General features: G+C 40.5%; 3 protein-coding genes across 5 annotated transcripts in view; 2 read left to right on the top strand and 1 right to left on the bottom strand.

Moving 5' to 3' along the window:
- The first annotated feature begins 263 nt into the window (after positions 1-263).
- On the top strand, positions 264-14,672 carry LOC119739630 (protein FAM160B1-like). 2 transcript variants are annotated; one of them, XM_038214622.1, is made up of 16 exons: positions 264-457; positions 2,429-2,507; positions 3,082-3,251; positions 3,451-3,555; positions 4,487-4,609; positions 4,823-4,963; positions 5,803-5,996; positions 6,577-6,768; positions 6,941-7,130; positions 7,641-8,095; positions 8,227-8,317; positions 8,561-8,701; positions 8,901-9,041; positions 9,594-9,697; positions 10,828-10,857; positions 13,322-14,672. In XM_038214622.1, exons 1-16 carry the CDS (start codon positions 413-415, stop codon positions 13,428-13,430), a joined length of 2,310 nt encoding a protein of 769 aa, XP_038070550.1. In that variant the 5' UTR covers positions 264-412; the 3' UTR covers positions 13,431-14,672. The 2 variants fall into 2 exon arrangements, with proteins under 2 accessions (XP_038070550.1, XP_038070551.1); XM_038214623.1 differs by lacking the exon at positions 10,828-10,857.
- Positions 14,673-15,347: 675 nt separating this feature from the next.
- The window catches only part of LOC119739865 (bridging integrator 3-like), a 35,287-nt gene continuing 25,698 nt past the window's right edge, over positions 15,348-24,936 (bottom strand). The window contains exons 1-8 of one of the 2 annotated variants that reach the window (XM_038214976.1): positions 20,824-20,912; positions 19,750-19,889; positions 19,405-19,462; positions 18,826-18,866; positions 17,973-18,168; positions 17,310-17,492; positions 16,817-16,951; positions 15,348-16,453 (exon numbers count right to left, since the gene is read on the bottom strand). In XM_038214976.1, the coding sequence (XP_038070904.1) occupies positions 16,301-16,453; positions 16,817-16,951; positions 17,310-17,492; positions 17,973-18,168; positions 18,826-18,866; positions 19,405-19,462; positions 19,750-19,757 (774 nt within the window). In that variant the 5' untranslated portion in view covers positions 19,758-19,889; positions 20,824-20,912 and the 3' untranslated portion in view covers positions 15,348-16,300. Of the gene's footprint in view, positions 16,454-16,816; positions 16,952-17,309; positions 17,493-17,972; positions 18,169-18,825; positions 18,867-19,404; positions 19,463-19,749; positions 19,890-20,823; positions 20,913-24,936 lie in introns of those variants that run through there. The other variant, XM_038214977.1, reaches the window with a different exon arrangement.
- Positions 21,082-22,154, top strand: LOC119739864 (2-aminoethanethiol dioxygenase-like). Its single transcript, XM_038214975.1, has one exon. The coding sequence runs from the start codon at positions 21,086-21,088 to the stop codon at positions 21,914-21,916; it is 831 nt and encodes a 276-aa protein (XP_038070903.1). The 5' UTR covers positions 21,082-21,085; the 3' UTR covers positions 21,917-22,154.

The following is a 24,936-nucleotide window of genomic DNA, read 5'->3' on the forward strand; positions in this document are numbered from 1 at the left end:
CTTTGATTATCACACGCATGAAACAGTCTTCGATCAGCAAGCCCATTAAAGGAATAGTCGTAATCACTTAAAGTAAAGGCATTTTTTTGTACAATGTTGAATGAAACCACTAATTTGAGACATCCGTATCAGATAAAAGTCAAGATTAATTTCTTTAGACATCTTAATTATGATGATTCTTCTTAGATAAATAACGTTTTTCCTGATATTGTAAGTAGAGTGCTTAAAGGAATCCCCTTTAATGCGGAAAAGCTGCAGAGCGACGCATGCGTAGTTCTCATTGCCAGCTGGACGATCAACGATGAACGGCACCGATTGAACACGCAGATGTTTCGATAAAGAAAAGTCATGCTCATTCAACCCAGATTGTAATTCCTGGCTGTCAGACCGTTGACAAGAGAAATACTCGAGAATGTTCAACAAGTTTGCTGCGGCCCTGCACCATGCAGTTGAAGTGGTAAGACTCTAAAAACAGTCTGAACTTACCGAAGTCGAAGAAGGTTCAAGGTTTAGTACGATGTACGATTCGATTTTGAGGGCGCTGTTTAAAATGTTTAACTTTACGAAGTGGCTATTTTTACGGAAGCCGGAATAACGTTTTTCAATGGCTATCGGTGACGAAATTGAATTGTTTTGAATGCCGAAGGGGTACTAGGCTTAGTTACATTTTTTAGGACCCCACTATTTTATTTCGGAATGTGGAATTTTTTATTTAGTCGTGAACCGGTCTCGCAATTTTTCCGTTCTGAAGTTAAGCCAGCAGATCGTAAAGCAGCCTCATGCATGTGTACACGAGTAGGCCACCTACACTTGTCAAGCGAATGCTAGTGGACAGCACGAATTCAACTCCCACTGTCCCAGCGTGACCGCTGTTTTTGAAACTTCTTGTTTTAAATAAAATCCTAACGTTACATTTACTAAGGTATTTCACGGTAAAATGCGCCATCTTGCCCGCGGGGCAATTTTACACGCTTTGCTGTGTACGCATCGTCAATGGAAATTTTTTGCCCTTCCAAGTCATCATGCGGTCATTCCAAAATGCGCCCGCGTCTAAGCAACGGATGTTCTTTTTGCCCCGTGAACGAGATGGCGCATATCGTGAAACACCTTATTGCAGAATATTTCATCTGTTTTTTTTTCTTTCTGATTCGTCGCTCTGGAGAATTTCTGTTCAAGGGAAATAAAATCTGAATTTGTAATAGGTCTGATTTCCCTCTCTTAAACACGAAGTCACAACGACAGTGTTAGCACGAACCAGACGAAGATTTGTCACGGTAAACATTTCTAAGTCCCCTCCAAAAATCCAAAATTATTTGACACTTTCTGTAGTATAATTTTAATGGCTGTAGCAACTGGTCCCATTGCTACAGAATTTCAGGTCAACTATGTCTAGACACATTTTTATAGTATGGTTGCCGCCTCTACCAAAAGGGCAAAGTAGCGCTCCAGTGATTTTTTACCACTAGTACATGTAGTCCACTTTGTCTGTGAGAGTCTGTCACTTTAAACGCGACATGCACACATCGATGCCCATGAGGGAGCAACATAATTTGCATATTTCCTTTTACTTGAACAATTCTTTTTATTTGATTTTGTTTTCCAGTTGGGCGAGTCAGATTTGGTAAAAATTGAACTTTTTTACAAATTCATCATGGCTGAGGGGTTGGGCACAATTAACAATAAAAATACATATGGCAAGCTGGCAGCATAATGGACATTCAATTTCTGATAATTTTAGAGTGAGAAATAAGTTGGCTATTTTCTTCTGCTATGTGTATGTTGAGTTTTTAATATCATTGACTGGTTAGCATTCTGTCACTTTTTAAATGCTTTGTTCTTTTTCTGTATACATATTGTGAAGGGTCTTGCGAAGTTAACAGTTGGGTGGCAGCACTCATTTGCTATTCGCCACGTTTATGTCTTTGTTTAGGAAGATCAGCGATGTAGGCAAGTCCATCACAAGTCCCTGCAAGTCCATCACAAGTCCTCCAGTCCCAATTCAACTCACAAGCTATTCAAATTAACTTTTACCAAGGGTATTCCTTCGTTGTTGTTCAGCCACTGTTTCTTGTGACTGGACTTGTGACTGGACTTGTGATTTATTTGTGACTGGACTTCTGATGGACTTCTGATGGACTGTACCACCTGTTTATGCTTGTAATGGAAATACAAAAATATTTTATTTAAAAAGACTTCATACACACACCAAACATGCCTAATAGGTGTAAAAGCAACATCTAACCCTGCTAAAATAAAATAAAAAAAGGCATTCTAGTAGTGCTTGGTGATGTTGATTCTGAGCAAAGATAGCAATATCTTTTTTTTGAAGTTGTAGTTGTAGTTGTAGATTTTTTTGAAGTAGATGTCCAATACCGTTCTCATACATTTTCATGTGTTTTTTTACTGACTGTTAATTTTTAATACACAGCTTGCGCCAACGCAAACTCTTCTGGAAGATTTCACTTTCCACTGGAAGTCCGTCACGCATTACTTCATCAACACAAAAGGTGGGTAGCTTGAAATGTTACACTCATCCCTATTTTCTATTTTTCAGAAATGAAAGAACTGAGAATATTTCTATTCTATGCCAGTCCATCACAGGTTACTCCCCCAGCTAATATATTTTCCTGGGTGGAGAGAGGCAAGTGGGGGTGAAGTGGCTTGCCCATTGACACAAAATACGGTCAGCAGCTGGATTCGAACCCCTGACCCTCTGATCATGACCACAAAACCTAACCACTAGGCCACACTCCCAGGAAATTACTAGTACAATCACTTTTGCACTGTCGCATGCAGAGTGCTAAATTACTTACCTGACTTAGAATGCAAATTTTCACCACAAGATCTGACTGAGCACATCTGGGGGTTTTTTTGGTGCAGACAAACAGACACCTGGTAAATAATTAGAAAATATCTGAAAAATCACCCTCTCTGGCCTTTTGAGTTTACTCATAGGCACTTCTCAAAAGCACACATACATCACAAAAGAGAGTTGATCATATAACATCACTGCAAAGTTCCTCTTATCACCCATTTCTACCGGATTTTTACATCTTTAAAAATTGACTGTGTGATTTCCAGATGACAAGAAGCCAGTTCAGGAGAGCAACATCCCATCTCATCTGGACAACATGCTGGCCCTGCTGACGCAGGAGGAGCGACAGGTGGAAGATGATCAGACGGGACCATGCATGGAGTACCTGCTGCAACACAAGATACTGGAGACGCTGCACACGCTAGGCAAAGCAGATGTAAGAAATCAAAGTCTTCTTCCCATATTGTAATCCCACTTCTAATCTAATCACTCTCTTTTTTTAACCAATTGCTGGATCCGGTTGTAAACACAGTGATAGCTTCTAAGCAAAATTACCAATGGTTAGTTTAAACAATATTCAATTTTAATGATGTTTGCTGTATTCCGTTTGAAATTGTCTGTGTTTTTATTGGCAGTGTCCGCCGGGCATGAAGCAAGTGGTCTTGATGTTTTTCTTGAATCTCCTGGGCAAGATCAAGCAGCCTCTCTTGCCCCACGTCAACGTCTACAAACCTGTACATGTAAGACAGCCAAGGCCAAGTTCGGGCAAGCACCATTAGTCGACTAGTGGTTGATTTGTGACGTACCTTACGCCTGCGCACTAATAGCAACGTGCGAACGTCTCTAGTCAAATGCTGGTCAAAATGTCATCGCAAAACTTCTGGATCCTGGCTCTCTGCTAGCGTTATGAATGCGCGCGGCTATTGGTTACCAGCGAAGCAACCAACCCCAGTAGGCTGGTTCCAAATAGTCGACTAGCGTAGTCAACCATCGTCGACTAGACAGAGTTCGGGCAAACGTTAGTTAACCATTGGTCAACTATAGTCCTTGCGCGAACTTGGCCCTACTTGATCTTTATTACTTGATACACAATTTGTGAAATATTCACCCGAAGTTGTGTTAATTCTAGTAGAATCGAACAAAGGCATTTGCTGATTTTGTGAATCTGAGGATAATGCTTGTTGCTGTTGGATTCTGTATGATTCAGAAGACTTAAGACATATCTAATATTGGACATTGATTGTGTTGCAGTCAGCAGACTTCACGTTTTGCTGTTGTTGGATTCTGTTGTATACGGAAGGCTCCCCACTTTGCCGAATTTCTGCTTCAAGAAAAAATACCTCAAGAGGTGTTTTTCTTGATTGATTGATTGATTGTACAGTCTTCAGGTGTTCAATTCATTGATTGATTGTGTGAGTTTTTGAGGAGGACATTTTAATAACAGTGAAGTCTCCATTTACTGCTGGCTTTGACTGGTTTTCCAGAGTCGCAGCGAACCAAAAGAAATATTAACTTTGGAGTCGTTCTTGAGTTGTCTAGCCACCCCTGACTGTTTCAAATATTGAACCTAACTAAAGATTTTGAAATCAATTGGTGAGTTGTTACTCTGGATGCCAGTCTGAATTGTCATAAAATTGATTCAAAGATGTTTTTGTTCCCTGTTCTTACCAGAATTTAATCAAAGTGTGTGGTGAGGTGCGCGCCGGGCCCACAGAGAAGGAAGAGATCCAGTTCCTGTGCACAGTGTGCTCCAAGCTCAAGCAGCATCCTTACTCTGTCAACTTCTTCCTAGAGGTAAGACAAGATTACATCCGCACCATGAAATTACAACTGGTTTTTGTTATTTTGTGGTGGAATCCCCTTTGCACATCCATGCTTGAGTGAGGAGAGTGGATTGGCAGGGGCCCAATACAAAATCGTACATGTACCTTCCAAAACAGTATTTCCTTTTAAATACCAATAAGTCTGTTTATTCTTAAAATCTTTGATATTTTTATTTTCTGGTAGCTTCCAAGACAAAAGAGCAAAAAGCCGCGACACAACTCTTCCACATCCGCAGCAGGTAGCAGCAGCAGGACCAGCCTAGACGACATCACACAACCTGAGTTTAGTCTGGTCAACTCCCTCATTGCGCTGGCACAGAGTCCTGTAAGTTAAAGTACACTCTTTATCACGTTGTAACTTTGGAGGTAGAGTTTCAGAGGCAGTTGTGTCTTGTACAGATGTGTAAACGTGAAAGCACTATTCATGAGTTTCGTTTGTCTTTGAGACAATAGAACGTGGAACTTTTAGCTGCTATACAATTTGCCCAGCTCAATTCTTAAGTTAGATTCTTATTAAAGTTTGATTGAATAGTTAATTTGAATCAATCAATATTACGACACGTGAAACAAAATATATACAAATAGTTTGTCCAAAACAATGTAGATAAAACTTGATTCTTAAGTTTGATTGCATAGTGTTATTGAATAGTTAGTTTGATTCAATCTTTATAACTGACACTTGAACAAAAATATATACAAATAATTGGTCCAAAACAATATAAATAGGACTTGTAAAAAGTAAGTACAAGAAATACAAAGAAGCCTTCTTGGATAAGACTCGATTGCTCAAAAAGTCCTCGTTTGCACTATAGCTTGCTTGAAACCTGTGGGCAAAGGACAGTGATTAATGTTTTCTTGGCAAAAATTATGTTGACTTGTGACTTGTCAGTTGTCCACTCTACCTCAATTTTCTCAAAGGGCCATGTCACATGAGACAATTTTTTCACAGGCAACTTGGAGACAGCCGCAACAAATGCACTGCGAGCAAACAGTACTGCGACAACAATGTACATTTTCAAACACTTTATTACAAGTCTTCAAAACAGTACATGCAGTTAAAACTTTAAAAGAAGTTGCTTGAATGCTGCCTCGTGCGACATGACCCATAAAATGTGGAGTTGAACGGTTTTAATTGAAGACATTCACCCGTTTGTATGCACACAGGACAGTAGGATAGCGGTCAAGGCATGTGAGGGGCTGATGCTGTGTGCCAGCCTACCAGAGAAGCAGGCCGCCCAGTGCATCGTGGACCACACCCAGTTCTGTGCCCTGCTGGCCGAGAGGCTATGCACCTTGTACAATGCACTCCCGTTGTCCATGGACCCAGTAGATGTGGACAGTGTAGAAGCCAAGTGGGGGTGAGTATTTGATGACCTCTGGGCCCAACTTCACGGCACCGCTAAGGCCAAAAAAAAAGTCTCCTGTTTCTGGTATGCGCGCGCGTCGCCGTAGCCATGCGCGTCGGCAAAATGAAAAAGTTTTTTTTTCAATGTAAGATGATGTCTCAAAACCGCCAAACTCACTGGTTTGACTGGATTCCTGCTGCTGCACAATTTTAACGTGTTTTTAGATTGGGTTATGGTCGAGAATAAGCTTTATGTGGCCTCTCTGGACTCCCATATAGTTGCACTAAGTTTAGTCGGGCACCATTTGCAGTCATCAGCCGACATTTGAAGCAAAAAAATCAGGTAAAAAAAAAAAAAAAAAAGCCGCGTCGCCGCACCACTTTTTGGGCAAGCTCCATACCAGAAACCGGAGACTTTTTTTTTTTGGCCTAATCATCTTCTTTCTGCTGACCAAACTATGGCCCAAAGTTTTCTAAAAAATATTCCAAATGAAATGGATTCAGTTATGAAGGCATAATATGACGTGATCATATTACCTCAAGCGAACAGCAAGTCGACTGACAAAGTAATTTTGCCAACATTTTTTTTGCAGTTTGTACATGTTGAGCGACGGGGAGGATACCAACATGTTCCCCGGTAAACGGCAGCTCATCTCTCTGCTGTCCTGGTATGATTACTGCGATCAGGTGATCAAGGAAGCTCATCCCATCGTGGGTCGGTCGCTAGCCAATCAGATAAGGGAACGATTCCTGGTTCCCATCATGGAGCAGCTGTTGCTACAGTCGTGAGTGTTTCACATTAAAACTCTTTCTACAACATGAAACTCTGAAACAGTTTTCTGTTTCAAGTTTGTCATTTTTTTTTTTTCAGCTGCGAGTATGGACTGAAAAATAAAATTCAATTACTGGAATATGACCTTGGTTCTGTTTTTCCCCATCGTTTATTTTCCATCTTAGATCGGAGGTTGGCATTCTGACCAGCACAGCTCACCTGGTCAAGTTTGTTAAGATGACGTCCTCCCCGGCCTTGCTGGATGTCCTAATCAAATTCATCCTAGGAGAGGAGACGGCGCCGGAAAAGCCCGGGGAGGGAGGCTACAAGCTGAGACAGCGATTGATAGACAGATGTGACAACATCTCTGATGAAGTAAGTTTTATCCTTAAGCACCCCTCCTTCACCCAAACCCGCCACCCAACTGCACCACCCCACACCCAACTGCCCCACCCAATTGCTCCATCTCACACCCAACTGCCCCACCACACACCGTACTCCCCACACCACCCTGTCCCAGACTACCCTGCCACAGACAACCAACAAACCAACACCCCAACCCCCACCCCTATCCTGCATTGATTTTGTTTATCTAGCCACCTCGATGATATCCAACAGAATTCAACAATAGTACAATTCTCAATTGAAGATATTACCAAGAATGAGAGTATCAAATCCAAACAGAAATTGTTCATTCTGTTTAGAATTCAGCAGCTGTTGATTTGATTATCATTTTCAAATTTTTCAGATATTTTTAAACCAAGTTGATTTGGCATATTTACATTCTATGGACACTGTGCATTAAAGTGAACATTTTTGTGTACATTTTTGATGTTCTAGGCCTATTCTAAAATATCATGATTCAATTCCTTTTTTTGTGTGCAGATTTGTATAATGGCTCTGAAGTTATTTGAAACCCTCTTCCTCAAATCCAACGGTCACATCATCACCAACCTCGTCCTACGCAATCTCCAGTCGCGAGTCTACCACGGCCGGCCCGCCCCTACGGAACACAACAACCAGGGGTCCGGCGACTCAAGTGACCAGAGGTCAAGTAACCCCAGGGACCCATGCGACCAGGGTTGTGGCGACACTGCCGACCAGGGGTCTGGCAACCCCAGTGACCAGGGGTCCGTCAATGGCACCGTGAGTGACAGTGGGGTAGAGACACTGAGCAATGGGCCAGAGAGCCCTACTCTGGTTCCAGACTCTCCCGTGCGGGATGGTGTACCAGACTTTGTGTCAGACCCGGAGTCCGAGGTAGCCCAAGCCTCGCCTTCCATTTCTGTGTCAAGCTCCGAGGCGGACGACAAGCCTAACATTCATAAGATTGTCAACAGGTAGGTCATCTATGAAACAAAAATTGTTGGTTATGATCTCAGTGACTACAACTGTCTGGCATATGCTGGGTTGCAATGATATAAAACAATGGTGCTACCTACACTGTCTGTTTCTGATTTCTCTTTGATAGTTTTCTGGGCTTGATGCCAGAAGAGGCTAGATCATCCTACCTGACAGGCGATATAGGTTACGATACCTACCTCAGAGAGGCTCATCGACTGGTAAATAATATAGAAAAACATCAGCAATTCTGTTTATAAGTCAAAATTGTAGTTGGAATCAAAGTAGTTTCCATAAGGGAATTTATTATTCTTGATGAACATCCATCCACTGAGTTGAGTACCTTTTGAGTTGAAAGCTTTCACGGGTCAGTTTTCTTAATTTCATTGTGAAGACCCTGGTGCAGTGGAGCTCTTTGCCTTTATTATGATGATCAGAACATGACTGTTGTCTTTTGTTCCTAGTTTCGTGAGTGTTCTGTCAACTGTCTTCCCTATGATTGGCCAAATTACGCCACGCCTTTGGAACTCTGCCCCAACGAGGCATTCTACGAAGGGGCCTTCCTCAAAATTCTCCTCGACAAGCTATCCCGCATGCTCGATCAGGTATGCTATGCTCTTCTTGTACTTGTGATCAGCAAAAAGAAAATGTGAGTTAAGCTGTGCTACTCTGAAGCATCTTCCAAAGTATTGACTTTATTCACTGAGTTGTAAGCAGATTGTTCTGTTTTTTAATAGTTTTAGTATAAAAAACTGGAGTGTTGTGATAGTATTACACTTACATTGTATTTGTTTTACTGACTAGACCTACGAGGTCAACTTGCAAGTGACCTCTCTCCTGTCCAAGATTTGCCTGTTCCCGCATCCTCACATCCAAGAGTTCTTCCTGGACCCATACTTGCCGGTGGCAGCTGGCTGCAGAACGCTGCACTCTGTACTCCTCAGGGTAAGCCATGGGAAAAGTGGAAGGGGACTGGAGTGAGATATGCATGTGAAAAGAGGTGGTGGCTTAATTAGGAAAGAAGGTGCCAGAAGTGGCATTTATGGTGGCAGGAGTGGGATAGGTGGGGGCAGAGTTACGATAAGGTGGCAGGGAGTGGGATGGGTGGTGACAAGTGGAATAGGTTGTTAGGAAGTGGGGTCGGTGATGGCGGGAGTAGGATGAATGGTGATGGATAGATGGAAGGGGGATATCTGGTGACAGGAGTGACATAGATGTTGCTTGGCATAGGTTAGGAAGTAGGGTAAGTGATGATGGGAGTAGGATAAATGGTATGGGGGTGGTAGAGATGACGGGAATGGGATAGGTGGTGGCAGAAGTGGGATAGGTGTTTACAAATTAGAATATGTACAAGAAGCAGCTTTTTATTATTCAACAGATTTTACAGAGGATAGCTTTAATCAGAAGAGGGTTAATTGTGTCCAGAGAAGGCACTCCAAGCAAAAAAAAATAACCAGATGTAGTTGAATTTACCGTTGAATGTCTCTCTCTCTGCAGGTGGTGAGCGACCTGAGTGCCCGGATCAAGGCCATCCCTGACTTCCAGAAGCAGGTGCTTGTGGTTCGGAAACAGCTGATGGGCATGGTGGAAGAAGATGACAGGTAAGGATTCCTATTGCTACCATTCTATTAAACCATCATATTACTGCACGGTCAGTTTTTCCGACATGCCATGAGTGACCAAAGCTACTAGCAATTTCATGGCTTACATTCCATGTTTATTTCATGGCTTTGCAAGTCAGTGTTGCGACTTTTCAAAATGTTGTTTTCCTCTCAGAAAACAAGGTTTCAAAAATCATTTGCCCCTGATATTATTTAGTAACAGATTGTTCAAGAACTTTTTAAGTCACAAAACTGATAATTCGGGTCCTAATTGTTGGGTAGGTGGGATGTAAGCCACATCCAAAAGTCAAGCAGAGCCTCAACCGTTCATGCACTTCCAAAAGAATACACAATATCTCAAAATCATGAATCCAAAGTATGATTGGATCAAAGCAAAGTTTGTTTTTGTTTTTTTTCTTCAAATGACATTGCATAGTCAAAATCGTCACAGTATCAAGTCATATTGCAGAGCCAAAAGCCAAGCTTCAAATCTTGTTTGAAAGCTGGATGAAGACATTTGGATGCATTTATGTGTGGATATGGTGGCCCGTACTGTGACAATGCAAATAATACTGTAAACTCACATGGCACTTAAAACACACATTCCCCATCCTGTGTGTACATTTCTCTATTCCAAACTACGGGAGGGCAAACTACAATTTTGTGTATAAAGCTTAAGGTGCTCTAATCGTGTGTGATGATTCGCTATACACTCCCATTAAACTGCACTCTTTAGGCCGTCAAGATAAGATCAAGCAGAGCCTCAACCGTTCATGCACAAAAGAGTGCCCCAAACAGCTGGAAACAGCATTCTTGACAGTTGTAGCGTCCTCAACTCTTGCAAATGGCGCTTGGCAATTTTTAAACATCGCCATTGGCAATTCTATGTAGCTCCCTGAGCAGCTCATGCACAAAGCCTTTTTAGCAAGCCATCAGTCACTTCAGCCATGTCATCTTCAGTGCGTTCTGAACAATCAGTGTAACCTCTCTTGCGATTGGTTACTTGCTCAGTCATCTTCAGTGCGTCCTGACCCAACATCAGTGTAACCTCTCTTGCGATTGGTTACCGGCTCAGACAAACCCAATATCCATGTAATCACAGCATCCAATCAACTTATTTGTATTTGCAGAGGCAAGAAGTCCATAGCCCCCATTATGAAGTAAGTGACTGTCCCATTTCCCCAATTCCCTGCTCGTCTTAATAACACGCCATTAACCAACCAAATTACTGAAAACCCTCAATAACCCGTGGCATCAGTTCATCACCCATAGCATGATGTTGATTTGTATGGTTTGTAGTTGATCAGCATTTTGTTGATTGTGTTTTTCTCTTGTAATCCACAAAAGTCTTCATTACAGTGTATATTGCTGGCATGTTATGAACATCATACGTGAGTTTGTGGATATTTTGCATGTAGGAGAAACTTTTCCAGTTTTCATTTCACACAAGTCTATCACATGTGATACGTAACTCACACCTAGTCTCATGGTATCTAAAAAGCCAGAATGCATTTGTAACACAGATTTATGTACATTCAAAGTACAACCAATTTTTAAGTGCTTACAGAAAGGTACCTTTTTTTAATGATGCCTTGTTTGAGACTCAAACATGAAGTTTGCTAAGGTTTATTGCCTTGTTACCAAGCATTAATTTGCTCTCCGGGTAATATATTCAGCAGCTGCATGTATTTACATTATAAATAACTAAAACAACACTAATCAATTCTTCCAATTAGCATTGAAAGTAAAATTAGATACTAAAAATATATATCTCTATGCATATTGAGACTAATATATTATTTATATGCATTTGATTTGCATGAATAGCATGATATATTGAAAATAGCATTACTAAGTTACTTCTTTTTATTTCATTCCAAAGTATACAATAAAATTGCTTAACCCTCAATTTCTTATATACTGCAAATTGTTTTCTCAATGGAAGCTAATGTTCAGATCTTTTCTTGTCTTCTCTAGACTAATGCCCAATCAGCTGTCTTTATTTCCAGTAACAGAATACGTAATTTCCTGGGAGTAAGATCATTATTTCTGTACATTACACTAAACATGTACGTGAACACACACACGTTCTGTAGCCGAGTGTCCATATACCAGATCAACAATACTAGTGACAGGGGAGACCAAGATGTTGTGGGAAAATACAAAAGTCTCTACAACTTTGTTCAAATCTGCCTAACAATAGAAAACGTCCACACAACGCAGTCACAGCTAATGCACGAAGAGATCCCACATCCATCTCTTAAGTTCATGAAAGCATACTCTTGCAGAACACCCTGCCTTGTTTTCCAAAATTGGCAATCTAGATCAAAGCTGCTCAAGATTTGTTAACAATTTCATCCGACTGTAGGGAGGGTCAAGTAATCCAGTCGGTAATTCAGGTTTAAAAAAATACCCCCCCCCCCCCAAAAAAAAAGATTAGAAAAATTAACCATCTGATACACTCCACCTTTTATTTTTCCTTCAGGATCTTTCAGAATCTTTTAGCAATGTTAACCAGTCTATCCTCAAATGGTGTCAACAGTTAGATATCTTAAGTGGCTCGGTAACATCTTAACTCTTACATGTAGACCCCTATGCTAACCAAAACACTGATTCAACCCATACTAAACTAGACCTTAGCAGTTCCAACCTTCAATGGTGGTTTCAGGATCATCAAACAAATACAAACATGTTCTAAAACATACACGTAGCCATCAACCCAAATTAGAATTAACACTTCCCAATAAATTAATCTCTTTTCCCCCTCTCTTTGCCAGTACATACTACCTACATATAAATAAATATATCATTCTCTGCCTACATGTTATTTTTGAGTGTCCATGCCTTTTTCATTTGTGATTATTTTAATACTTGTGCCTCCTAAACATAAAATCATGATTGTTTTTTTCCATTGTCTTGTAACATGAATGTGATGACATGTAACCAAGTGAAGTTTTGTGTTAATATTGTTCTGAATCACAAATTTCACATTTTGGAAAGTTGGGGTAACAAATTACTGTGAAGTGGGGAATTGGGGTTGGGTGGGGGGTTGTTGGACACCAATTACAGTATGTGGACTTTTTCATTCGTAGAATGTATGCAGAATCTGTAGATTAATTCTAACTGAAGGGTATGGTTTTAATGTTTGGACCATATCCAGGTTTTCTCTTGTGGCCCTGTTCCAACATTATCCTGTTCGTAAATTACTTTGTCATACACGCACCGGCACCACTGATTACTAGCGCCCATCAGCTAAACACACCGCTCTGCCCGGTTCCAATGGCTCCAATGCTACTCCGTGTGCAGTGTGTGTGTTTTATGTTAAAATGCCATCACACTTACGAACCGGCTGAACCTCAACTCCTTTTGTATTTAGATGGGAACCTTCCAAAATCCTCAATTTTTTTCCCCAGGAAACGAGTGGCACACACCCTATTTTGAGCAGTTAAGGGGCATCAAGCCCCATGTAAAAAAAATAGCTAGATCAATACTTCTCTCAATCATGTGAAATCCTCCAAACTTTTCTGGTGGATTTCGAACAGTCCAGATTTCAAACATTTCATGTTTGTGTTCGTTTTCTTATTCCGCTTTTCTTATCTTTTGTTGTGTGTCTCCCCTGCACAGCTTGCCATACATCGATCTTCTGGAGGGCGTAATCGTGCTGGAAGAATTCTGCAAGGAACTCGCTGCGATAGCCTTCGTCAAATTCCACGCGGCGAGCGGCCGGACATAACTGTGTGTAAAACCAAGAACAGCAATCTGAAATGTTAATACTAATGATGAACAGGGGGAATGACGCTCAGTGCACTGAAACAATTTCTCATTTCACATAAACAGGGTAGTCCGGAGATCTTAAAGAGGACATTTCGTGCTACACAGAATTGTTTTCAGAACTTTTCAGTGGGTTTGATTAGAACCAGACAAATCTGAGGAAATTAAGATGGATGTTTACATCACAGTTGAAAAATTGAAGTTAAATTTAGAACCCTTTTTAAGCTGGTTCATACAAAGCATAAAGCAAACAAAAACACAAATTTGAGTGGCATTTGCACTGAACATTTGCAAAAGTTGAACACTTTAAAACTCTTGAAAGTTTTGCTGCAATTTTTTTGCACAGATGTCAAATGTACTTCACATTCTCATTTGCGTGGAGTGTGAACTGAGATTCACAATAAAACCTTGGCTACTCATACTTTTGTGATTTTTATTCAAATTCGTTGACAACTTTTACAGGAAAGAAACCATTTTTTGATATGCTGAAGTATTTTTGGAGGGGGCATTTTTCTTTTTGGTTAATGTAACAAAATTTATGGAAAGAGGGAAATCAAATTCAATTTACTTTTTCATTTTATTGTTTCATAGATGTACAGATGGAGTATTTATAATATTTACCACATTTAATATCCATTTTTTTCCCGTTAATCCAATTTTATTGCTCACTTGTAATCCTATTTTCTTTTTTGCATTAGAAATTAAAATTAACCAGGATTTTTTAATGCAGCATGTAAAAGTGTGAAAATCAACCATTATTGATAATTCAGAAAGAAATGGGTAATTCAAAGCCAATTGTTGCTTGCGTGGGTTATATTTTTGTAAATTTGCTATTTAATAACCAAAAAAATCTTATCATTAGTTGGTTTTAGGCTTTTAATTTGTGCAATTATCAATTATTTGTGTTTGCATTTTTTTACTTCTGCATTCCCCTTCCACTTTTTGTTTTTAAATTTATTTTATTTTCTTTCCCTCCACTTTTGAAGAAGGGTTTATTTGATTGACTTTTTAGGCCTATGTATGATTACTATACTTTTGGTCACAGTGAAGTGAAAAATCAAAATAAATACTGTGTGATACAATTCTCATCGACATGGCACAGTCACAGCTACTACTTACTGATGCAGTAATAATGCAGACACATTGTATATTGAACTATTTTTGTACAAAATAAATGTTATTAAACCCAATCTTGCTAAACATATTTTCTGTTTTGTGAACTGTCGGTTGTCATATGTGTCTTGCTTCCTTTTGCCTTCTTTTAACCTCTACCCAAGTTGTTTCAAATACAACATGATCCTTAGTCTATGGAATAGCTATTTACACACAAGCGACTGTGAATTTTATATTCACGCAGTTCAGCGATTAATTACGCAAAACAAGACTGTGTCTTGACCTATGGATTTGGACCTTTCATTGAGCGCCTTCTATTGGGTCTTCCGTAACCTGTTGTGTACATAATACAGTCAAACACCTTTATAACAAGGTCCTTGGGACTTTACGAATTACCTTGTTATAACAGGTACCTTGTACTAACAGTAACAGAAAACAAAGAAAAACAAAGTCTTGGGACCTAAAATTCTGCTTGTTATAAGCAGTACCTTGTATTAACAGTGCTCTTCTTATCAGGGTTCGACTGTAATAATAATACCGGAGTCTTATATAGCGTACGTACCTACCAACAATTAGGTACTCAAAAACATGGCAACCAAATTGACCAATCAACGGCTTGGTCCACATTCCAATCGAAATGACGTCACTGTTTCTAAGGTCGACTCCGATTGGCTGGCGCGCAGAGATATAATTATTTGTAGACTTGCTCTGCACATGTAAATGTCAGACAACATGATCCTAGAGCCTATTACTACATTTTTAAAAAACGATTTGCACCACCTTTTTCGTAAAGCTGTCAAACCAGATTAGTTTGATGAACATCAAGTAACTGAGTTAAATTTGTACATATAAACATTTTCTTGACTAGATACACATACAAAGCTGTTCAGTGTATAACTGCCCAGATTCAATTATAGTTCCCCCCCCCCCAAAAAAAAAAGCAACACGAAAAAAACCAATTATGTTGGAATAATGGGGAAATAAGTTCACACCTTTAATGCCTTAATTAAGTACTTTCATAATACTTTACATCAAATGGAGTTTCATATATAAATTCTTTACATATTGCACACATACATGTAAGGTTTCCGTTTAATAATACAAACAGTTGATAATAGTACTTTGATTAAATATTGACATTTATATTCCACACACACACACTTGTACTATAAAAAAACAACAATATAATTTAATAAATACCAGCAGCAGACCGTATCTCTCTACAAGTAGTAAAACCACACAAATATTGTCATCGGTGCAAGGGACAGTGTTACACCCATATCAAATGTCAGCAGTTTCACAGGTTTAGAAAAACTTAGAGTTTAGGCACTCTCCTGTGCCTCTCCTGATAATGAAGAATCATACACAGGGTCACTTAAAGCCGGGGGTGTCTCCATAAACTACATCGATATAAACCTGCCGAAATGGCTACTGTTCAGTAGTACTGAGTTTATACATTTACTTTTATAGTGTAAGTACATAAATATTGATAAGGAGATCACATGTCAACTTGACCTTAGCTATCAGAACAAAGAGAACTCACAAAGGGGACCAGGTTTCACAGGAGTCCAATTTTCATATGACAACATCAACACTCGTGTCACTCACCTGGTTTACAATAATGTTAATAAACCTTAACAATACATATATTGGTCCTTATACAAAAGCACCTCTGATGAGTGGTCACCAACAAATTAACAAAAACTTTTTGGGACCTGTTCAGTCATCCACCACTATAGACAATGCCCTTATTTCACACAGTCGTCGGTGAAGGTCCATCTCGAAATCTTCGTCGCTCTGCAGCGTGTCGTTGTCCTCAAGCTGGACGGCAAGCTCGGCATAGATCTTGAAGCACTCTGTGTAATAGATCACCTGTGGGGTGTACAGAAAATGTAGACAGGTGTAGTGTCATCTAGACAGTATACTGAAATCAAAATGCCTCCTTGACCCATTAGCAGCTGTATTGCATTGTATTACATTGTATTACATATTACATTGTATTACATTGTATCACATTGTATTACATTGTACTACATTGTATTACATTGTATTACATTGTATTACATTGTATTACATTGTACTACATTGTACTACATTGTAGTCTAACGTTGTATTTATTTCCTGATGAATCCATAAAATCATAGAGACAATCTCATCATTACGGACGTTACATTCCGAGCCAACAATTTGTGTACCAAAATTTGAATGCAATCTAGAACCGAGACTACTGTGTACCTGAGATTTGATGAGTGCCTCAAAGGACGGCTGGAAGTACTCCACACGTCCCTCAAAGAACTGTGGCATGGCCTGCATTAACTCGGTGTGCTGTCGCTCATACTCCTCCTTAGCTGCCGCAAGATTCTTCTTAGACTACAGAGGGAAAATTGGAGGAGTTAGTCAGCATAGAAGACCTGCTCCAACAAAACCTGGACAAAGTTGACAAAATGGTTTTGTTTTTTTAGGTTTTCGCATTTTGAAATTCCTGAGGTTTTCAACTTCAAAATGATATAGGATTTCATAGAAACTCAGACCCTATCACGCCTGGGAGAAAGGATCGTGATAAAAACCCTGACAACCCAATTATGAGATAAGCACGCGTGTTGAAATGCTTTTTGCATAAATTTTAACAGCAGGTTGTTTTACTTTTAGAAAAATAGCTGGAACTATGATTTCTTGTACTGTTTTTGCACAGAAGTATTAAAGAGATAAACTTGGTCCATTCTTATACCGTTTCTAATTTGGTAAGATTGGGTCCAGTACGTTCCCTGTCTTGGTACTTCTCCACTTTGCCCTGGCAGCGGCTGTACTCCTGCAGGCACTGCTCCCGTTTCTTGAGCGCCAGGTACAAGCTGGGAAAGATGGTGCTGAACTTCTTCATCGGTTCAACCATGGTGCGACCAGAGCTGGCATTCTGTAAAGAGGAGAGTAAACATGATAAATCAATGTCACACATGTATCGGATGATTATTTAATAAGACTAGGCAAGATTATTAAAGTTGGTCCTTAACCAATTTAGGGGAGGGGAAGGGACTTGGGTTGGGAATTATCCTGACTAAGAGGTACGTTGGTTAAAGTGTGCGACTCATGTGTCATGGTCTGTGCGTTCAAACCCTGATGAGGAGCGTTGTGATTGTGTTCTTGGGCAAGATACTTTACTACAATTGCCTCTCTCCATCCAGCATAAACAGGTAACTGTCGAGGGTAGAGACCAGATTGCACTGATCTCGAGCAGCTCCAGAAAACTGGTCTCATAGCCTGATAGACTGACGAACTGAGGTAATAATTGTGAAGCGCTCTGAGACATTGGTAAAAAAGCCCTGTATAAGTACCCCATTTTTTTGGGGGGGGGGGGAAGGGGGCAACGTCCTATATCCTCATCGTCCTCGCTCACCAATTCCTGGGTCTTGGCCTCAATCTGTCCAATGGAGTTATTGATGAGCTCCAGGTTTTTCAGCGTTTCCTCCGTGTTCAGGATGGGGCTGGCCGCCAGGTTCTGGCCGATGCGACACTGCGTCTTGGACAGCGCCCCCATGGCCTCGATGCAGTGCTTCATGTCCTTGTACAGCTTCTTGGTAGCCTCATCAAGCCTAAATGCAGAAAAAAGATCAAGAATTTGAACGATTCTGAAGGAAAAGCCTACCAGAGTTGCAGTCCTGCCCATCATAAGTCCATCACAAGTCATCTGGTACCGAGTCATAATCACAAGCTATTCAAATGAACAGTGACGACAAAGGCAGTCCCTTGTTATTCTTAAACCCCTGTTACTTGTGACCAGAGTTGTCAATGCGACTTGTGATAGACTTGTGATGGACTCGACTTCAACACTGCTTCCCACTATATTGTCTCTTTGCTTTCTGTTCTGTAATGTTTTGTTAGAATGGAGTGGAAATAAAGTGAACTGTGCTGAAGTAAACTGGCAAATGGCTTCTCGGCATTTTTCGAAATCTCTGAATTAAAGTTAGTCTCTAACATTGCTTGAGATTCAAGATGTATGTTTCAGCCTTGTTAAGTCCAAGTTCCACTTGGAGAAACAGAGAGTGCCTTTAACTGTGTGAAATACAGGTGGGTACTTCCTATTGATCTCTGTTGATTTCAGTAGTGAGCAAATTAACTTTTGTCTCTAGCTGATTCAGCAGGCTGCACACTAGCTCTCGTTAGAATCTGTTACACTCAGCAGGGTGCCGCCAATAGGGGTTAGGGTTTAAGGTGGTAAACGCATCTCAATAAAGTACTGCAACACTTACACACTGATTTTGTTCACTTCCCGCTCAAACGCCTTCTCCTCCTGCAACAAATATTGACAAGGGATAGATTCATCAGGTTCAGTTTGAGTTGTTTTTTTAGAAGGGTCAACTTCCTGCAGCTGTTGGGCAACGGTCTGCTGGGCACTGCGAGTCCTGTCCATGGATCCTAGCTCCTAGGCATTGCAGGACCCTTAACATATTTTAGATTATTAATTAAGCTAATTACTGCTGGTCATTGTGGAGACCGGGTCAGCGCGAGGTCAGCGTGCCCAAACGGGAATTGCAGTTGGGCTTGCACAGGCTGTTGCCAGGCAGATTTCCAGTGTACATGATCGTTCAGTGTGGGCTCTGTGAAACCCCAGGTTCCAGATTCAAGTTAGTGTTGTTCAAGCTTACCGAGGTAAATAACAAATTAGCTCACCGATCAAATGTGTGTTCCTCGATTGGAAGACGTGATCACAATGCTATCAAGAAATTGGAATTTCATGTCATTGCCTCGTTAGTTTGTCTGTCCTTTTATTAAATTAAACTGAAACCCCAAAACACGCTGCAGTATCTCTAAATGGAGCGAAAGATTACCTCTTTTGTGATGACAGGAGGTGCCTTCTTTGGAGATGTCAGACGACTGAAAATGTTCCTGCAGGCAAGATGAAAGAAAAAGTTAGCAAGTTAAAAATCCATCTACTCCCATCAGTAAATGAATGAATCAATCACCGACTATTTTGAAAATTACAATGACAGATTCCTCTGTGGAAAAAAATACTTGACCTGCATGTTTACACCGGGCACAAAAAGGCTACACCATGCAATCAGATCAACCTATAATTTAGTACAACTCTTAAGCTCCGATACACCCAAAATATAGCAATATCATCAGATCACATTAGGTACCCACCAATCATTCAAAAGGAATATAATACTCACCAGCTCATTTTGAAGAATTGTTACTCAAGGAGATGACGACGAAACCTTACTATTGCAAAAGAGATAATGGATTTTCTTTTATGTGGTTTCACTTGCTGCTGATGTCAATGTGGCATTTCGCTGCAAAATTCACCTTGTGCCTGTTTAGAAACGAAGAGATTTCAATATTTTTTATAATACATGGAGTAGGACTTCGTTTGGGAATGCAAAAAAAACCACCAAAAAATAAATAAAATAACACACACATACACACTCAACTTGACCAAAACTAAAGAGTGGCCCCTAACTACATACTATATCATCCCTTGATCTACAGTATGATCACATCAAGCAACAATAAATACATTATTGCATTAAGTCCACTTCTTTGGGTGATTGTGTAGTTTATATTGGCCCTGCGGCCCTGTTCAGTAAGAGAATGAAAAACGCTTTTAGCTTTGGGTTTATATTGGAGCACGGAGGAAGGAATAGACATTGATAGCGGAGTCACCCAAAGAACGTCTTGGCATGCTTGGGCAGGGTTTTTATATTTTTCAGGGAAATTCTTGGGTAAAACAATGATGAAGACGACAAAACACAACACAAAAATGGTGATCAGCACGGTGCTTAGTGAATGCGAAAATCTGTGTTGAATTGGATCATATTTTTCTACCAAAGATGCTGTTCAAAATGAAAATGTTAAAAAAAATTAGGATCAATCGAATTACAAACATGACGAAAAGAGTGCTAAAAACTAAAGTTGCAGAAAGTCATTTTGGAATGACAAAACCACTTTTAATAAGGTTAAAACAAAAGAGGGGCCTGTAATTACATGCACACAATCACCCATCCACCTTTGTACACATTAAACAAGCATGCCCATTCCCCCTGGCCCTCTGCCGCCGCCCCCCCCCCCGGCCCCCCATGATCAAATAAAACAGAATATTTTAATAACAAAAAAAGGCCACTACTAAAGTACTAGTACTAGTCGTGCATACGTTTAATGTACGGCAATGAAATTGATTCAGCAAGTAAACAATTTAAGTATCTTCTTAAAAACAAAAAGAGATACACGAAATTCGAGTACAAATTCACCTGGGCAATGGATTTTCTTGGCAAGTTGAGCTCCGTTTTTCAGGAAAGATTTTCAGCCATTCATGTTAACCTGTGACCTTTTCTAATTTATTATTTTGATAATTTTTTAATACATTTATTTACACTAAAAGTTATTTCAGTCAGTTAAATATAATTTAATCGAAACTTTTGATTTTAGTAATTCTGCGTTGAGTTTAATAAAATGTATTTATAAGCCAATCGCAAGAGTTGAATTTGTTTTTAATCGACAAGCCTAAAGGTCATGACATGTCATGACATTCTGGCATGCGACGTGACTGATGACAACCACGAAATGGCGAACCTCCAGGCGATTCAAAAACTCGCCAAACAGGCACTGGACACTTTCCGATCAGTCAACGGAGACAAGAATGTATTCCTGGATAAACTGAGTTCCCTGCGGGCGAGTATGAATCGAATCCGAGCCGCCGATCTGGGCATAGACGACGCCGTTGCAGCGGGCCGTGACCACCAGCCCTGGTCGGCTCCCGTCGGCTACATGTTCGTGGCGGAGAACCCGTTGGTGTCCATGGGCGTCTTCGTGGTGCAGCGCGGATGCCGGCTCCCGCTGCACGACCACCGCTCCATGCACGGCGTCATCAAAGTGCTCACCGGCACGGTACGGATGCGATCCTACGACCTGCTCACGGAAGAGCAGAGGGAGACGATCAAGCTCCCAGATCTGAGCGGGTTCTCTGCATCCTCTGCTGGCTCGACCGATCCACATGATTTAGACTCTGCAGTGCAGCAGCTGGCGAGAACTCTACACCCAGTCCGGCCCAGGGCAGAGCTTGAACTGACCCCAGACAGCGAGCCGTGTGTTTTGGGCCCACTCGAGGGCAACGTACACTCCATCGAGTCGGTCGGCGGACCGGCAGCTTTTCTGGACATCCTTTCGCCACCCTACGATCCCGAAGTCGGGAGGGACTGCGTGTACTACAAGGAAACCAAATTCACAGATTCCGAGGAGAGTGTGGGGGATGTGAGGTGGTTACGGAGGATCCCACAACCGGCCAGTTTCTGGTGTTCTCAGGAAGATTATCTTGGTCCACCAGTCGATTTGGACAGTTTATAACGTAAATCATTAGCATCGCACTCCACAACTGAAAGCACTTGGAATGAGCTCTCCAAACATTAAGATTGCAGCCTGCAACTCCATCAATTTTTTTGACAACAAATCACATGGAACTTGGGCCACTTTTCACTTTCAACTAACCCTCATTATCTTGATACAAGCGTTCAATGAAAATACTAAGATGCAAAATAATTAATTTAGGAAAAAATGTTGCAACCTGACACCACTTTTTTTCACATATCTCATTGAAGGTCAATCATTGCAAAAATGATGATAAGACATGAATCTGGGACTGACAAACATTTCCAATTTTGTTAGGAAATACTAAGAAAATTTTCTTGACTCCATAGACTTTGTACACAACCACTGAAGTGGCATCAGGTTGCAACATTTTTCCTTAATTTAAACTCAGTCTCTTAAAAATTTGTTCTCTGTTTTCAGTTGGGAAGCATTCTTAGACTCATCCGGAATTTTAAGTGCAGACCCTTTTCTTTTACTCCCAACTTTATGCAACTTGTACTTTTGCAAATGTGCATTATACATTCATTACTAGGACTGGTTGAAACCTTGATTCATATTATGCTGTTCTTTTGAAGACATTATACTTTTTAGTTGTAGTGTTGTCATCAAACTTTAAAAAAAAATTATGTCCTTTAAATTTCTCAAACTTGTCTCTGTATCATAAAGCATCTAGTTTAACTTGAAGTCTTGATCTTTTTGGGATAAAAAAAAACAGTAAATGTTTTGCTTTGTTTTTCTCTAGAGATTTCAAATCTATATTGTATGCTTTCTTGAACTCTATCTAGATCTAGGGGGGGGGGAGAGCAATTGATAGGTGCAAAACTGAGCCATTATCAAGTATATTCAATTTTATGATGCGATACCAATGTGTCCTCTATGCAAGTTATTTTGTGTACAATTTTGTTTTTGACTGCATTTTAGGTGAACTTTCCCATTAAAGAAATTGGACTGATATTGGCAATGAGCTATTTACTTGTGAAGCAATACTCTTTATTTTGCTCCTACTTGTGATACAAGACTAATCTCTCAATCCCCCCCCCCTCATGTAGGGGCTGCCCCACCCACCCAAGATGTAGGGATTATCACTTTGGTTTACAAGCTTATCATCAAATGAAAGCTGTTTTTAAGTCAATCATGTCTCTACCCTTGGTACAAACAAACCAACAAATATTAAAACAATCTAAAGCAAAGTTCTTTGGAAAAGGTTTAATTTGAGAAGGTTTTTGAAAAAGGTTTGCAATAGCCTTGTTCCTTGTTATCTTTTTGTATGATTTTCACATCTTGTATGTTAAAAGAACACATCGAATTGCATATCATAGTACCATACATAAGATGTATTAAATATATAGCTAACTTGGAACGAGAAAAAGGTGGTCATTTTTTTCCGTTGTTATCAAGGGTTGTTCACGGGAGCCGGAGGGACCCGATATTTTAAAGAGCGTGCAACTTTGTTTTATCTTCGTTCCAGATTTATGTCGACAAGTCTTTGCAAATCATAACCCACCACGTACCATGATGACCGCCCTCTTGTGACAAAATTGTATTAATCGCATTTGCATATCAGTATAGACAGTGTGATAGTGTTTGTACAGTGAATTCCTCCGGGAAATGTATCACATTAGGATCTTCGACATTACACACAATAATACCAATTTGGAAGGAATTACAAGTATGTTCAAAATTAAGTCTTTGTTATAAAGTACCGGTTATCCTGTATGCGTGATGAGTTGGTTGGTGGGAAAAAGTGGCAGCACCATTTCAAATGAGGGCGCCCTTTATATGGCATGTACCGAAAGGGGAAATGTTCAGAGCAAAACTATTATGTGGCCTCCTATGGATCGAAGTCCTATTTACCCACCATTTGTTTTTCTTACAAATGTATACAAAATATTTCCATGTTATTCATATGTATCCCCTTGATTCACCTCAAAGTGGGACTTATTCTGTATTTCCCTGATGGTTTTGAGTAGCCAATTCTTGGAATTTATAGTATCAATTCCAATTCTTGGAGTTTTAGGCCGATATATAATTTCTCCCCACGCTCCCCCACCCACACCCCTGTACCCACAGGCATATCGTGAGCGTACCGACCCATCATATGTAAACTCCCCGCCGCTAGAGCAGGGCAAGTCGTGAATCGTGACCAAATGGACTCAGAACATCTGTTCATTACCGGTATCTCAAAAACATGCCGAGAGTGTGCTATAGAAACGTAACCAACAGTGTAGCGTACTGGTGTTCAATAAACCTGTAGGAACTTTGGGCCTCATTTTCTGGAGGGCCGGGGGCCGCTCGATAGCTTTTAAACGAAAAAAGGGCTAACTTTGTTACCCTGTCTTAATCTCTGAGCCGAGGCCACCAGGGGGGGGGGGGGGGGGGGGGGGGGGGGGAGGGGGGGGAAGGGGGGGGAGGGGGGAAGGGGGGGGGGGGAAGGGGGGGGGAAGGGGGGGGGCGCACACACAGGCCTTAGTCCCTATACCCGACCGGGCCCCAAAACAGGGGAAAATTAAAGAATTTTTTTTTTCATAATAAAACAAGCCTAGGGTTTGTTCTGTAATACGTGTGCCGTGCATTATTCTGCCAAACCAATTCTTGTATTTTACTCCCGTTTTGAGGTTCAAGATGTCTGCTCTAGCACGACGATGTTTGTGAAATTGTTTTTCCATGCACGCTTGACTGACTTCCAGGAGTGAATGGGTTCGGTGTCATGGCGTGTGAACACAGGTATTGGTGGTTGAGATTGTTTAGTAGCACGAATTTCCGGGTGTTTTGAAAATAACATCGAAAGATCTCAACCGCTCATGCCAAAAAAAAAAAAGAAGACTTTTTTGTTCGACAACCAAATAACAATCTGCGGTACACTGCTGCCGGAATGCAAAACTTTTATTATAATTTCATATTTGTTTCCGGTCTATAATAAACAAGCCAATGTCTATTTTGTTTACCATATTTAATGTGGAAGTCGAAAATATGTTGTTGTTTTTCAACAAAATCAATCA

Source organism: Patiria miniata, unplaced genomic scaffold (genome assembly GCF_015706575.1).
Source record: "Patiria miniata isolate m_02_andy unplaced genomic scaffold, ASM1570657v1 HiC_scaffold_4, whole genome shotgun sequence".
Taxonomy (NCBI): Eukaryota; Metazoa; Echinodermata; class Asteroidea; order Valvatida; family Asterinidae; genus Patiria; species Patiria miniata.